We start from the raw sequence: 13787 nt of genomic DNA on the forward strand, positions 1-13787 counted from the left end.
GTCCCCGCTCCTCTAACGTCTCTTCGGCGCGGAACGAGTCCGATAGACTCGTTCCACGCCGTTCGAGGAACCCCTTTCCTCTGGCGCCACCGCCTCCAAAACCGCACCAACGTCTTCATTCTGTAAAAAAAAAGAAAATTTTCAGTTAGTCCAGTGAAAACAAAATCTTAAATTAATAAAGCAAAAAGATTAAAAATATAAACTTTTATTAATTTATATTTTTACAAATGCATTTCGAGTTTCATTTGGAAACCCCTCTTCAGCTGAAATTAAAAATTACGTACAATTAAAATTATTGCAAATACTGTACTTCAGTCCGAAAATGTAAAAAATCGTGGAGGGTAATTTTTTTGACCGATCGCTATATTTTCATTCTGTTATGTACTGTATAACAGCCAGGAAACTAAATATTAGCGAGGTTGAGGCCGAAGTTTTAAACGCGAAAACGTGTACGTCGGACGTTCGGCGCCGCTTTCCTGCAAGCCTAGAAGTTTGACAATGGCGTTTGGAAAGTCAGTGGAATCACGCTCGACATTCCAAACGCCATTGTCAAACTTCTAGGCTTACGGGAAAGCGGCGCCGAACGTCCGACGTACACGTTTTCGCGTTTAAAACTTCGGCCTCAACCTCGCTACTAACACACAACTAAAAAAATCTTATTTTGCTAAAATGCATTCAGCGTTTTTTAAAATTATAATTTAAATTTTATTAGAATTATCTGACAATTACTGAACATAAAGGATTACTCATTACTAGGTTATCATAACAGTTGGGGGCAAAATACGGACAGATAAGCTTTAAAAGTACTCAGACAGCGAGACAAAATAAAAGGAATTTATTCACATTTTTCATTCTAGTTAACGTAGGCAGATAATATAAAGTTTCAATTTACGCTTTCCTTTGCGGCACAGAATGAAATTTTGCCTGCCCACAGGGAAACAAGCAAATCAAGGTCAAAGATTCCGTGATCCTTTGCGGTAGCGGCCATTTTGGCGCTTATCGATAAAGTATTCCCTACACGAGATTTCTGTGTGAGACGGCTATATTTAAAGTACATCGAAAAGTGAAAGAATGGAATATAACGTGGTCGTACAAGTTTTTATAAAATCTGCACTATTCAAAAAGCCCCAAAATGGCGGCTTCAAAAGTAAGGTAACGTTCGTGTCCTGACCTACTGAAATATACCTTGAAGCCAGTGGGTTTTAGAATTATACGCAGCGATTTGCTTAGATTTTAGCGCATGCGTAAAGTATCTAAGATGGCGAACGATACCGACACTGCCTCTATCCTCGTGTTTACAAATTTCGTTTTGTACGGCTTGCTTTATTTAGCTAGAACACGTAGAAAATGATTTGACCGAAGATTTTCAATTAGAGATATTTACTTACACCTAGAAAGAACTTATGTTCAAAATACACTTATTCCTCGATTAAGATCTTTTGATAAAGAATACTATTTTGAGTAAGATTAGTTGTTATGTCCTTGGAATTAAAGTATACATGATTATTTGTCGTCACTCTGTCGCATTTAATTCCATGCCCCATGCGCGAATCCACTCTTATCGTTTATTCTAACGTTTTCGTAAATTTTAATAATTTCTAAATGATCACATAATTTCCGTTTTTCGGCTGTAATTTGAAAAATTTGTAAACCTATAAATCCCACTGTCATCTGATTGTATGTCTGTCCTTCCTTAACCACGAGAAGAGGATCAGATAAATAAAATTAGCGACCAGATATGGAAAGCGTAGGGGTAGGAGGCCCCGTTTAACTGTGTACGAACTTCTTATAAACCGGAAGTCATCTTATTTCAATTCAAAAATTTTCTCTCGTAAGGAAGTAGATAGATGACGGTACGACTCTGTTGCTAACAGGAGAAGTATGATATACAGGGACAAATCACTACTAATTTGAGGTAGAGAGCATATATTTTAAATGAAATAAACTAAAATTTGCAGCCCGGCATTGTGACTATGTCACAATAAATAATTGCTCGTTGTATTTGTTTCATTTTTTATTATTTTTAAAGAATCCTTTTTAATTTCACGATTATGGTATAAACAGCGTTTAGCTATTGCTGTTTTCCAGGATGTATTTTATTAAATTTACGTGTTTTTAAACCTTTCTTTTTGTTTCACTCTTATCTTAATTACTAATCACCCTCGACCTCTCTCGAGATATGACACAGGATCCCTCTATATCTCTCCACTCCTCGACTTTTAACCGCAGAAATTTAATAGTATCAATCCTTTATTACATAAACCTCTGCAAAATTTCAGAAATTTTCAAGCTCAGAAGTCAAAATTTGTAAGTGGGTAAAAAAATCCTGCTCCTCCCATAAACATACACATCCTATATACAGAAAAACCCGAAAAATTCTGTTTAATAAATTTACTTTATCATTAACCATTTAAATACAAAGTGAGAAAATTCTATGATAGTTATATTAATTTCTACTACTTTTTAAATACATTTTCGAATTAAAGTTTTAATAAATAATGCAGCGAGTGTAAAAGACTTATTGTTAATATTATTCTACTCGTTTATAGTCTTTGTGAGAATTTAACTCGCAGTCGCGGAGTAAACACATCACAGGATTTCCGTAGATGTCGAATAGCTAATATTAAAAATAGCTCGACCCGACGTACTTGTTGTTCAGCGTTACACTTTAATTTTGTTTAACAGTCTATTAGATATTTAAGAAATGAAGATATTCGTCTCTCTTTTTTGCATGACAAATGCCGGTCTTCTTTTTTGTATGACAAATGCCAGTCCATTCGTAAGTAAGTACAAGTAAATATTCATTGAATAAACTTAAAATTACATAATTATATTTTATAAAACATTTTATTGAATAAAGGAAGATGCAAAAATGATCAATTCGAATGTACCAACGGAGTTTGCATTAGTAAAAGAGACTGGTGTACCGGAGGAAGACATTGTGGAGAAGAAAGCGACATATTCAATTGTAGAAATCGTAAGTTATTCCTTTTCTTATTTATTGTTAATATCGTGTCTAAAATTATAAATGTTCGGCTTGATATGGTTGCGTTATTTATATCTCTAGAGAGCAACTTCTGCTTCTTAATTATTTTTTCATGCTTATTTAAATTTTAAGTGTTAATAATATTAAACGAATATACAGAATATCATTAAACGCCGAGATAGCCACGCTGCACGACTCTCGCGAGGCCCAATATATTGCACGCTGTATGGCACGTATTATTTTCTACTTTTATGCAATTTAACGTTAACCTATTGTTTTGGGATATCCAGTTTCAAACTATACCCCGGTCTCACTCATTATCGTCTATTTCTAATTCGGTTCACGTAATGAGCGTATCTGGCCTGTGATCTCCTATACAGTTTGGAGTTTTGCATTAGTAAGCGAGCAAATACTGTGATATGGTCACAATGCCGGGCTGCAATTTAATTTGAAATATATGCTCTCTATCTCGAATTAGTAGTATCTTGCCCCTGTACATCATACTTTTCCTGTTAGATGACTGGCACGACTCTGTTACTATCTTTAATTTTATTATTTACTAATTATATTGAGTTTTTAGAGATTAATCCAACAAATTCTTGTTTAATATGCTTATTTTCTCAATAATTACAATGTAATTATTGAGAATACGGAATAATTTATTATTTTTTGCATACCAAACTGAGAAATTATATAAAGATTATATAGTTTTTAATAGTGTATTTAATACAATAGTATTTTGAATTATAGTTTTAGATAATGCAGTGAATGTAAAAGAGTTATTATTAATATAATTTATTGTCTTTGTGATAATTATAACTTCCAGTCAAAGGAATAAACATAGGCCTATAACCGGATGACCATATATATCGATCAGTTCGAGTTAAATATAGCTCGATTCCTCCTTACGACTGGAGTAAGTTTTTTGCCATACTTAATCACCTACTCAGACTCAGCTTCCTAATGAATACAGTCAAACCTGTTTTTATGCGCTCTTTTTATGTGCGATTTTTTTTGTGCGATTTTTTTTATGCGAATTTTTAATTTGTGCGGTATAGTTGGCGACTAGTCTCGTGCGATTCGTCATGTCTCACGTTGACTTATTATAGCTAAATAAACTTATTATAGCATAAATGCACTTATTATAGTAATATTATTGCATGAATATGCGAAAAATGAAATAATTTACTTTTTAAGTCAACAAAACACCACCTGGACAAAAATATGTAAAACAGACGATAGACCAGACGATGCAGTCAAGTGCTGACATCTGTTGTCAATAAATTCTATTTCGTACGGTTTTGAGTTATTTTCTATGTGAGACGTTTTTTATGCGGTCCCTGTTGACCGCATAAAAAAAATATTTTTTAATTGTGTCGCGAAAACTATTATTTACAGCCATTCGTGAAGTTTGGTGAGATTTTTTATGCTTTAATGCGGTCCCTATCCCCCGCATAAAAACAGGTTTGACTGTATAGTAGAAACTTCCAATACACCTTATTGCTGAGAATAAACATTTATTGCGTACAACAAACGTTTTCGGCCCAATTTATGGGCCATCTTCAGGTTAAAGTTGTTCGACTCTAATACGAAATCGAACACGTTCAAAATTAAACCAAATTAGAACATACGTTTAAATTAATAGAACAAGCACCGCACAAAATAATAAATAACAAAAAATCAAAATAACACGAACAATGAAATTGAAAATAAAAATAAAAATAAAAATAAAATACTGTGACTGGCCGTAAATCTTAAGGAACCATTCCCTACGCTTTAACCCAGATACCTACTGAGTCACGGCAGACTCATTATCACGTGTGTTGCGTCTTACTATGTATTTCCAGGATGACGGTAACCCCGTCGCATCTTTATAATTTAAACATCTGTCAGCCAAACTCGCTCTGTAGATTTCACACTTCTCAGTTATGGATGCCAGCGTTGGCGAGCGTACTTTTGTAAGAATTTTGGCATCTTCCCATTCAACCACTGAACCATCGGCTTGCGCCATTTTGGATAATGCTGTTGTGCACCTGTTTTTTGCGACATCGTACCGGTGCTCCTTTATCCTCACTCCAAGGCTACTATTAGTGACACCTACGTAGTCCTTATTGATTCCCAACTGGTCATTTTTGTAGGGAATTGCATATACTCCCGCCTGCTCTTTAACATCAATTCTTTCTTTGTCATTTCTAATCAATCTATACACTGTGGGGGCCCTTTTGCATATTATACTGGCGTTTTTGTGCCTCGCTATTTGCTTCATAATCGGGAAGAGACCTTTATTATACGTAAACCTCGTGAAGTTACCCCTAGCCTCCATTTTCTTCTTAGAGTTGCTCCTAGGCTTTACGTACGCCGCTATTAAACGTTCTATAGTTTTTGTTCCAAACCCTAACTCCTTTGCAACCTTTTTGATTCTACCTAGCTCATTCATCGTGTCCATTATATTTGAGCAATACAAAAACGCTCTTCTGATTAGGGCCCTAAATGCGGATAATTTATAAAACGTTGGGTCATTGGAATTTGCCGGAATATACATCGGATCATGTGTGGGCTTGATGTACACCTTCGTGTATAAAGTTCCATTCTTAAATTCAGTGCCAACGTCCAAGAAGTGTAGCTCCTTGTTACTAACTTGCTCAAGGTTAAGTTTTAAGCCATGTTGGTTAGAGTTCACTTGGTCTAAGAATCGTTGTATCATTGCGTCATTCCTCTAATTTGAGATAGAGAGCATATATTTTGTATTGCTCAAATATAATGGACACGATGAATGAGCTAGGTAGAATCAAAAAGGTTGCAAAGGAGTTAGGGTTTGGAACAAAAACTATAGAACGTTTAATAGCGGCGTACGTAAAGCCTAGGAGCAACTCTAAGAAGAAAATGGAGGCTAGGGGTAACTTCACGAGGTTTACGTATAATAAAGGTCTCTTCCCGATTATGAAGCAAATAGCGAGGCACAAAAACGCCAGTATAATATGCAAAAGGGCCCCCACAGTGTATAGATTGATTAGAAATGACAAAGAAAGAATTGATGTTAAAGAGCAGGCGGGAGTATATGCAATTCCCTACAAAAATGACCAGTTGGGAATCAATAAGGACTACGTAGGTGTCACTAATAGTAGCCTTGGAGTGAGGATAAAGGAGCACCGGTACGATGTCGCAAAAAACAGGTGCACAACAGCATTATCCAAAATGGCGCAAGCCGATGGTTCAGTGGTTGAATGGGAAGATGCCAAAATTCTTACAAAAGTACGCTCGCCAACGCTGGCATCCATAACTGAGAAGTGTGAAATCTACAGAGCGAGTTTGGCTGACAGATGTTTAAATTATAAAGATGCGACGGGGTTACCGTCATCCTGGAAATACATAGTAAGACGCAACACACGTGATAATGAGTCTGCCGTGACTCAGTAGGTATCTGGGTTAAAGCGTAGGGAATGGTTCCTTAAGATTTACGGCCAGTCACAGTATTTTATTTTTATTTTTATTTTTATTTTCAATTTCATTGTTCGTGTTATTTTGATTTTTTGTTATTTATTATTTTGTGCGGTGCTTGTTCTATTAATTTAAACGTATGTTCTAATTTGGTTTAATTTTGAACGTGTTCGATTTCGTATTAGAGTCGAACAACTTTAACCTGAAGATGGCCCATAAATTGGGCCGAAAACGTTTGTTGTACGCAATAAATGTTTATTCTCAGCAATAAGGTGTATTGGAAGTTTCTACTATGTAAGTTTTTTGTTTGGACTAAAATTTGAAAAAATTGTAGACCTGTAAATTCTCATAGTTGTTCGTTGTCTGTCCGGCTGTCTTTACTTAATCTCAAGAACGGAGTCAGATGAACGAAAGACGATATCCGATGTGGAAAGTTTAGGGGTAGGAGCCCCCAATTAATGGTACACAAGTTACCGATTAAAGAAAGGTATAATGTACAGAGGCAAGCCACTACTAATTTGAAGTAAAGAGCATACATTTTAAAAATTAAAAAAATAGATCGAAAGAGAACTAATTTAATTTAGAACTACAGATCTATTGAAAGATACTAATCTGCTAGCGTATAGTTGGGTTCGGGGTGGGCCCAGCACGTTACGGACCTTAGCACAATTATCTTCCCTGCTTTAGAACTGAATGAATTCCATCGAATAATGTATATTTTAGCAGTGGCGTGCCATCGTTGGAAGCGGTGGAAGCGCCGCATCCACCTTCCAATGACCTTTCCTTGTATTTTCTAAAATATAAATTTTCCATTTTAACGTACGTTGAATTAATTAAAATTAATATCTTATTATAACTGCATTATGTATCTTATTAAAAAATTGGGGATAATATAGATTACCACCTATGGAATTTCGAGTCTTTGGGCATATATCTGAACTCAGGAGACCGAGACGAGTTCAACGATACCCTACTTTTGGACCGGAGACGAAAAATAAAAAAGTTATCATACTTTTTTCCAGCGATCGCGCGATGATAGGGAGTCGCGTTGCTCTCTCCGCTCTCGTATCGCGTGTTTAACCCTACTGGAGATGACCGTAGTCCGACGTCATGGTTTGCAGACTTTACCGCAAGATGGCAGTACTAGCAACTATGGTGCCGTCTTCGTGAGAGCATTAAAAAAGTATGATAACTTAAAAAGTATGATAACTTTTTTATTATTCTTCTCTGGTCCAAAAATAGGGTACGTTAAACTCGTCTCGGTCTTCTGAGTTCAAATATATAATCAAAGTCCTGAAATTCCATAGGTGGTAATCTATAGTACACCCAAAAAATTCTATACTATATGTGAAAAAACGATAAGATTGTTATTGTATATTCGAATGTCAGTGGCGGAATTGAAGCGCTTCCGAGACAGCTTTCACGGTGAGAATAACTGAACGGTGTAAAGCAGCCAGAGGGCATTGGCGCATGCGCTTTACAGAGCACCAACCTCCACCCTAGCTGGTGGAAACTACACACGCGTAACGCTTCCAACGATTCTAGCCCTTAGCCACTGGTAGGGAGCTATCTGACTAAGTGAATTGTTTAAGATTTAAAAAGTAGAGAGTATTCAATGTTATTTTTATGTACTTATTTTGCAAAGTTATACTGTATTTAATTACAGTATAATTAAAAGAAAATTATAATTATATTGGCAAATTTTCAGACAAAATCTTTAGAATTTTTATCACTTTTAGATGTTTTTCATAATATTAAAATTATTAAAAATTTTTCCAAGCGTGTTTTAATTCTTCAAATTAAGTAAATTTTATGGGAAATTTTTTGATTTATCTAAATTACGTAGCGAAGCGCAATATTTATATTCGTGTCCGGACTATATTGATAAGTAACTCTTAAACATAAAACATATTATAATTAATGTCGATCCGAACAAAGACGTACTAAAAGAATTATATGATTTAATATCATTAATTTTTACGGCACCATCTACCAGTGGGTCAGTTGAGCGCAGTTTTTCGACCACGGAGCGAATTCACACATTGGCCAGGAACACCCGGTCGGAGGAAAAATTGTCGCTAGCGTCGCTTTCGATAGAAAAAGAGCTTTTAAATACGTCGATGGAGTCGACGACCAGCGACTTTTATGATAAAGTAATTAACGACTTTGCGGAAAAATCGCCGAATAGAGTTAGTTTATAAAAAATTAAAAAACAAGTTTTTCTATCATTGTTTGCATCGTATCAATTTGTATTATGTGTGTATTATTTGTATTTTAGAACTAAAATACATAAATTGTTTATTTTTGTCATTTCCAGTATTTGTTTAAAATTTTTATGGAAATGTCACGTACCGGACAGGTCTGACTCGTCACGATAGACACGAAAAAACGGTTAATTTAGAGAAAAATTTATTAGTTTAAAAAAACGTAGGTAAAAGTCGTTTGTAGTCGGACACCCATTGTTTATATCAAACTGCCAAGCAGAAACCATAAATCGCGGAAGGAAGTCGTCCTATGATCGGTGGAAGATCGAATTCATCTTCGATTTTGACTTTTCTCACCCTCCAGGTGATTGTCCGGCCGATTGTCCTAAAGCAAACTATTTTGTACATAGTATATGTTTATTTTATGTTAAAATAAATGGTTTTTGTCAGATACTTGTCGTCTTTGTCTCTTCAGCCACCACTCATCTACGAATAGACCCTAGACCATTACTGACGCGCAATTAACTGATTGCCCCTGGAAGTCGGCTTCTTACAGAAACACAGCTTCCCTATCATCAAATGTCACGGCACGCCACTGTATTTTAGTATGTTTTAGATTATATTTTTGACATCTAAATAGTTCGATATGTCTTCATATTTGCTATTTCGAAGTGACAATCGGATTAATTATGTAGTAGAATAAAATAAACTTTAGTTTTCGGTTTGACAATTCTAGAAATGAACGTGTGATCGTAAGAAAATAGTAAATGGTCCGTTTTAAACATACACGCTCGAAACAAAACATTCGTCTCGATTACAACATAATTCGTAATGTGGGTTATGTCCCTAGATAAGTTGAAAACATCCTTTTTAAATGAAAATGATATTATAATAAAATATTGTTCCATTTGCAGGTTATCCCAATTGTGCCAGTGATCAAATATACTGTAAAAATAATGGGAAGTGTATTCCATTTAAATGGGGATGCGACGGTTACCAGGACTGTAAAGATAATTCTGACGAACACAATTGCCGTATGTTATAACTGTATTTACATAAATATTAATAATCAGCTATGTTTATAATCATTTATTTTATTCTATTTTAGTAACAGAAGGTTATGGAATCGAATATTTACCCGGAGTAAGACAAAGTATAGCTAAGGGGCTTTCTTGGTTGATTAAGCAACGAAGGTCAGATTGGGGTTGGGGAAAGGACACCAGTCGAGCCATCGTCGCACTCGGTCTCTCCGATAATCTGAATTTCGATACGGAAAATAAAAATCAATTAATGTTTAAGCAACTGAAACTCCAACTTTCTGGAACTTTACTCGCGTAATACAAAATATTTTGTACTCGACGATCGATTACTTTGTTTTAGGTAAAAATGTATATACATTTCAGGAAGGGCGTAGAAAATACGGAGGCATACGAAATGGCATCGTACGTACATTCGTTACTGGCAATTTGTTCCGATCCGAGAAACTTTCAAGGATTCGATTTAGTGGAAATATTGAAAGAGAAAATGGAAAAGACAGAATCAATTAATCCTATGGTGGCATTGGCAATTTGTAATTCCAATCAAATTCTTCAGCCACGGCAACTAAAAAAATTAGAAGAACTTACATTAACGAAGAAAAATTCACCACACTCGACAGGTAACGATATCTCTTTCGATTAGTAAAAATTATGTTTTTATTGTAATATCTAATCAATTTTATATATGTTTCGTATGATACATAAATTAATTTTCCTGATTAATCAGATTATATTCTTGCCGTGGCATGTATGGAATTACATACTTTTCAAGTTTACGATACAGATGCGTACCTATGGTAGAATATACCCGAACGAAGCTAGGTAAAGCTGTAGATAACACAGATATAAGTAAACTAATGCCACCTAACCGATGGCTTTACGCTATATTTAATGACATTTCGTCCAAAGGATTTGTCCCACTTTATGTACTTCTATTCGGGTGTAAAATAAGAAATTTCTTACATAAATGCAACGATAAGAAACAAGGCATTAATAATTTCGTTTTTACAAATAAACATTCCGAAATTTAATATAACAAGAATTTCTGATAATACAGAGTATAAGAATATAAATAAATAAAAAATCTATCAACATTGCAAAATTTTATTTTTCGGTTCGGACCCGAGCATTGAGGTAAATACGAAATTATTGTAAAAAAGGCAAATTTATAATTTTGTAATTGTTTTGATCGAATTTCTAGTATAATTTTAAAGAATTATATATATTTAATTTTCTGAAATTTTGTGTAGATACTCGGGCGTACGCTATAATGGCGTTGTGGTGTACGAAGAACCGAACTAAGTCGTATCAAATAAACTCTACCAGGAGTGAAACTGTTGAATATAATAGAAAAGTTTTAACCTTTGGCCCATTAAAAAGGGAATTAACGGCGTTACAGAACGAAGACGGTAGCTTCGGAAATTTATACACAACTGCCATTTTAATGCACGTAAGTTTTTATAATTCATCACTACGTAAATACACCGTACGTATTTTATTATATTAATTTTATTACGTCGATTTATGTTGATAGGCGATACTCTCTATGGATTTAAACGTCAGCACCGCGAAAAAATGGAATGTAACGAAAGCCATTAATTACATCATTTCGCAACAAAACCAAGACGGGTCCTTCGGGGATAGTTTGGCAACTTACTTAATACTTCCAATACTGAATGGAAGAACATTTGTCAGTTTGGGAAATATAGATTGCACCACGGTCGAACCACGTTGGTATCTTATTGAAATTGTGTAAATACCTTTCGGTATTTACACAATTTCTGCACGAAATGATTAATTTTATTATTAAAATTTTCCAGACAATGTTACAGTGCAGGAAGAAATCGATTCTAAAAATCTTCCGAAGCGTCGTGTTAGCTACTTTATTTACGTTGGACAAGATAAAGATATCATTTTTAATGTTTTATTAAACGTTCCAGTTAATTCGACATTTTACTATGTCATGCGCTTAGCTTCAGAAGTGGATTATAAATTTCGGTAAGTTACATAGTTTTTCGTCTCTTTCTCATTCCCACGTGATTGGACTGCAATTTGAAAAATATGTAGACCTATAAATACTCATTGTCATCCGTCTGTCTTTCTTTAATCTCGAGAACGGAGTCATATACACCAAAGACGAGACCGGATGTGGCTTAGGGGTAGGAGGCTATACACGAACTTCGCACGCAAACCGGAAGTCGCGTTATTTCAATTCAAATATTTTTCTCGAAAGGAGTTAGATGACAGGCACGATTCTGTCGCTAACGGAAAAGTATGATGTACAGGGGCGAGCCACTACTAATTCGAGGTGGAGAGCGTATATTTTAAATGAAATCAATTAAAAATATAGTTAATAATTGCAACCCGGGATTGCGACCGTGTCTTAATACCGGTAATTGCTCGTTCTTAGGTACAGATAAATGAACGTAGTTATTTTAAGAATAGTTTTTCTCGCTTCACTTTAGAGTTATTAATTACTCTCGTGTTTCTTTATTAATAAAAGATAATAATATGAACTACACGTTGACAGGCGACCACTGTTTCGATGCTTTTAATTTCACTGCGAGTTTCTGAGACGTGGGAAATAATTTTGTTACTTTTTGGCAGCTAACCCCAAGTTCTACTGTATTAACAAATCATTAGATTTATTTATTTATGTACGCTACCACGCTTACTTTTAAAAGAATTAGCGAGATAAATTATCGTCTGCAGTAATAATATTTTATCAGCCTAAAAATTCTTTTATTTATAAATGTATAGCGTGATTGCTTGGCTTTTCACATATTTTTTGTACTGCACCTCTTACGCATAACTTAATACATATAACACGTACAAAAAACACAAGTTTGTCGGACTTTGCTATTTTTTACCTACATAGAAAATAATTTAGTTATGTCCTTTGAGAGATTATTATATCGACAATTTTTTGTATTAAGATTATTAAAATTGTATTATTTGATATTAATTCAAACATTTTTCTTATATTAAAACGACAATTAAATCATTTCAGATTTAAATATATTGATTATCCGTGGGGTAAATATATATATTCGATATTTGGCCTAGTCAATGATCCCGAGAAAAGAAATTACTGGCAACTTTATAAAGCAGTGGGCAATTCTACAATCTATTTTGAACAATGTAAGTATTTCCATTTGTGTATTTTTATATAATTTTTGTTTTTGTAACCGATTCTCACGCGTGTTTTACAAATGTGCCGTACGAAATTATATTTTTATATATTTTGCAGCACCCGATAAAGTGATTCCCGAGAAGGACGACGTATACGTTTACTGGTATAAACCATTGATTGGTTGAAAAATTTAGTGTATATTTCGTTGTTTTATAAACATTAAACGCAATAGCGGTAAAATTGAGATTTACAGCAAAACATAATATATTATCGAATTTTTATATACAAAATTAAATATATCTATCATAAACCATAATTTTCTGCGCGTAATCCGCTGGTTATCTGCTGGTTATGCCGGGATGAAAATTACGCGAAAGGATTTACTGTAGCTTCGTAATTGCTAATTAAACCGCAATTCGGAAACATCCGAATCTAGCTTTTCTAGGTGTTTCTGGAGTTTTACTCGGGATTTCTTTTTATAAAATTCTGAATTTTTGTACTTTTCGTTTTGTCATATTTCCGATTCTCTTCGGAGCATTTAGCAACACGCCTCCACGATGCATTTTATAGTAATACCTCACGAAAAAAATTAATATTTATGGGTCCGAAGTGCATATTGGAAAGCAAACAATAAAACAAATAGGTGAGAATTTTCTGGTAACTAGGTTCAATTATATTTCAGGTATTAGGTTGTTCGGAAAGTAATTTCGTTTTTTCCATAGAAAAATAAACGCAATATTCTTATAATAAATAAATATTTTATTGAATTACATATTGACCATTTTGGTCAAATACCTGTTGTCATTGTTTCTGGTAGTAGCATGATTTCCCATTCATAAAAGTTTTGATCGTTGTTTACAAAAAACTGATCCGAGCGATTTTGACATTGTCATTTCAAGTAAATATCTTACAGTTAAAAAAAATTTGTATAGACCGGAACAAGTAATAATCCGAGCGTGCCCGATCTGGCGAATACGGTTGGTGCGATA

General features: G+C 34.4%; 1 protein-coding gene across 1 annotated transcript; it reads left to right on the forward strand.

Annotated features, from left to right (window-relative positions):
- Positions 1 to 2673: 2673 nt before the first annotated feature.
- Positions 2674 to 13042, forward strand: LOC136982629 (uncharacterized protein CG3556-like). The gene is made up of 10 exons (XM_067279187.1): positions 2674 to 2783; positions 2861 to 2977; positions 9543 to 9662; positions 9737 to 9962; positions 10032 to 10285; positions 10916 to 11115; positions 11200 to 11395; positions 11486 to 11663; positions 12676 to 12806; positions 12916 to 13042. Exons 1-10 carry the CDS (start codon positions 2705 to 2707, stop codon positions 12981 to 12983), a joined length of 1569 nt encoding a protein of 522 aa, XP_067135288.1. The 5' UTR covers positions 2674 to 2704; the 3' UTR covers positions 12984 to 13042.
- Positions 13043 to 13787: the final 745 nt, after the last annotated feature.

The sequence above is a fragment of the Centruroides vittatus genome, unplaced genomic scaffold (genome assembly GCF_030686945.1).
Source record: "Centruroides vittatus isolate TY-2023 unplaced genomic scaffold, ASM3068694v2 contig_854, whole genome shotgun sequence".
Classification (NCBI taxonomy): Eukaryota; Metazoa; Arthropoda; class Arachnida; order Scorpiones; family Buthidae; genus Centruroides; species Centruroides vittatus.

Coding starts and splice junctions, on each gene's coding strand:
- LOC136982629 (XM_067279187.1), top strand. CDS start 2,705: ATGAAGATATTCGTCTCTCTTTTTTGCATGACAAATGCCGGTCTTCTT. Junction 2,784..2,860: donor AAATGCCAGTCCATTCGTAA/GTAAGTACAAGT, acceptor TATTGAATAAAG/GAAGATGCAAAAATGATCAA. Junction 2,978..9,542: donor CATATTCAATTGTAGAAATC/GTAAGTTATTCC, acceptor TTCCATTTGCAG/GTTATCCCAATTGTGCCAGT.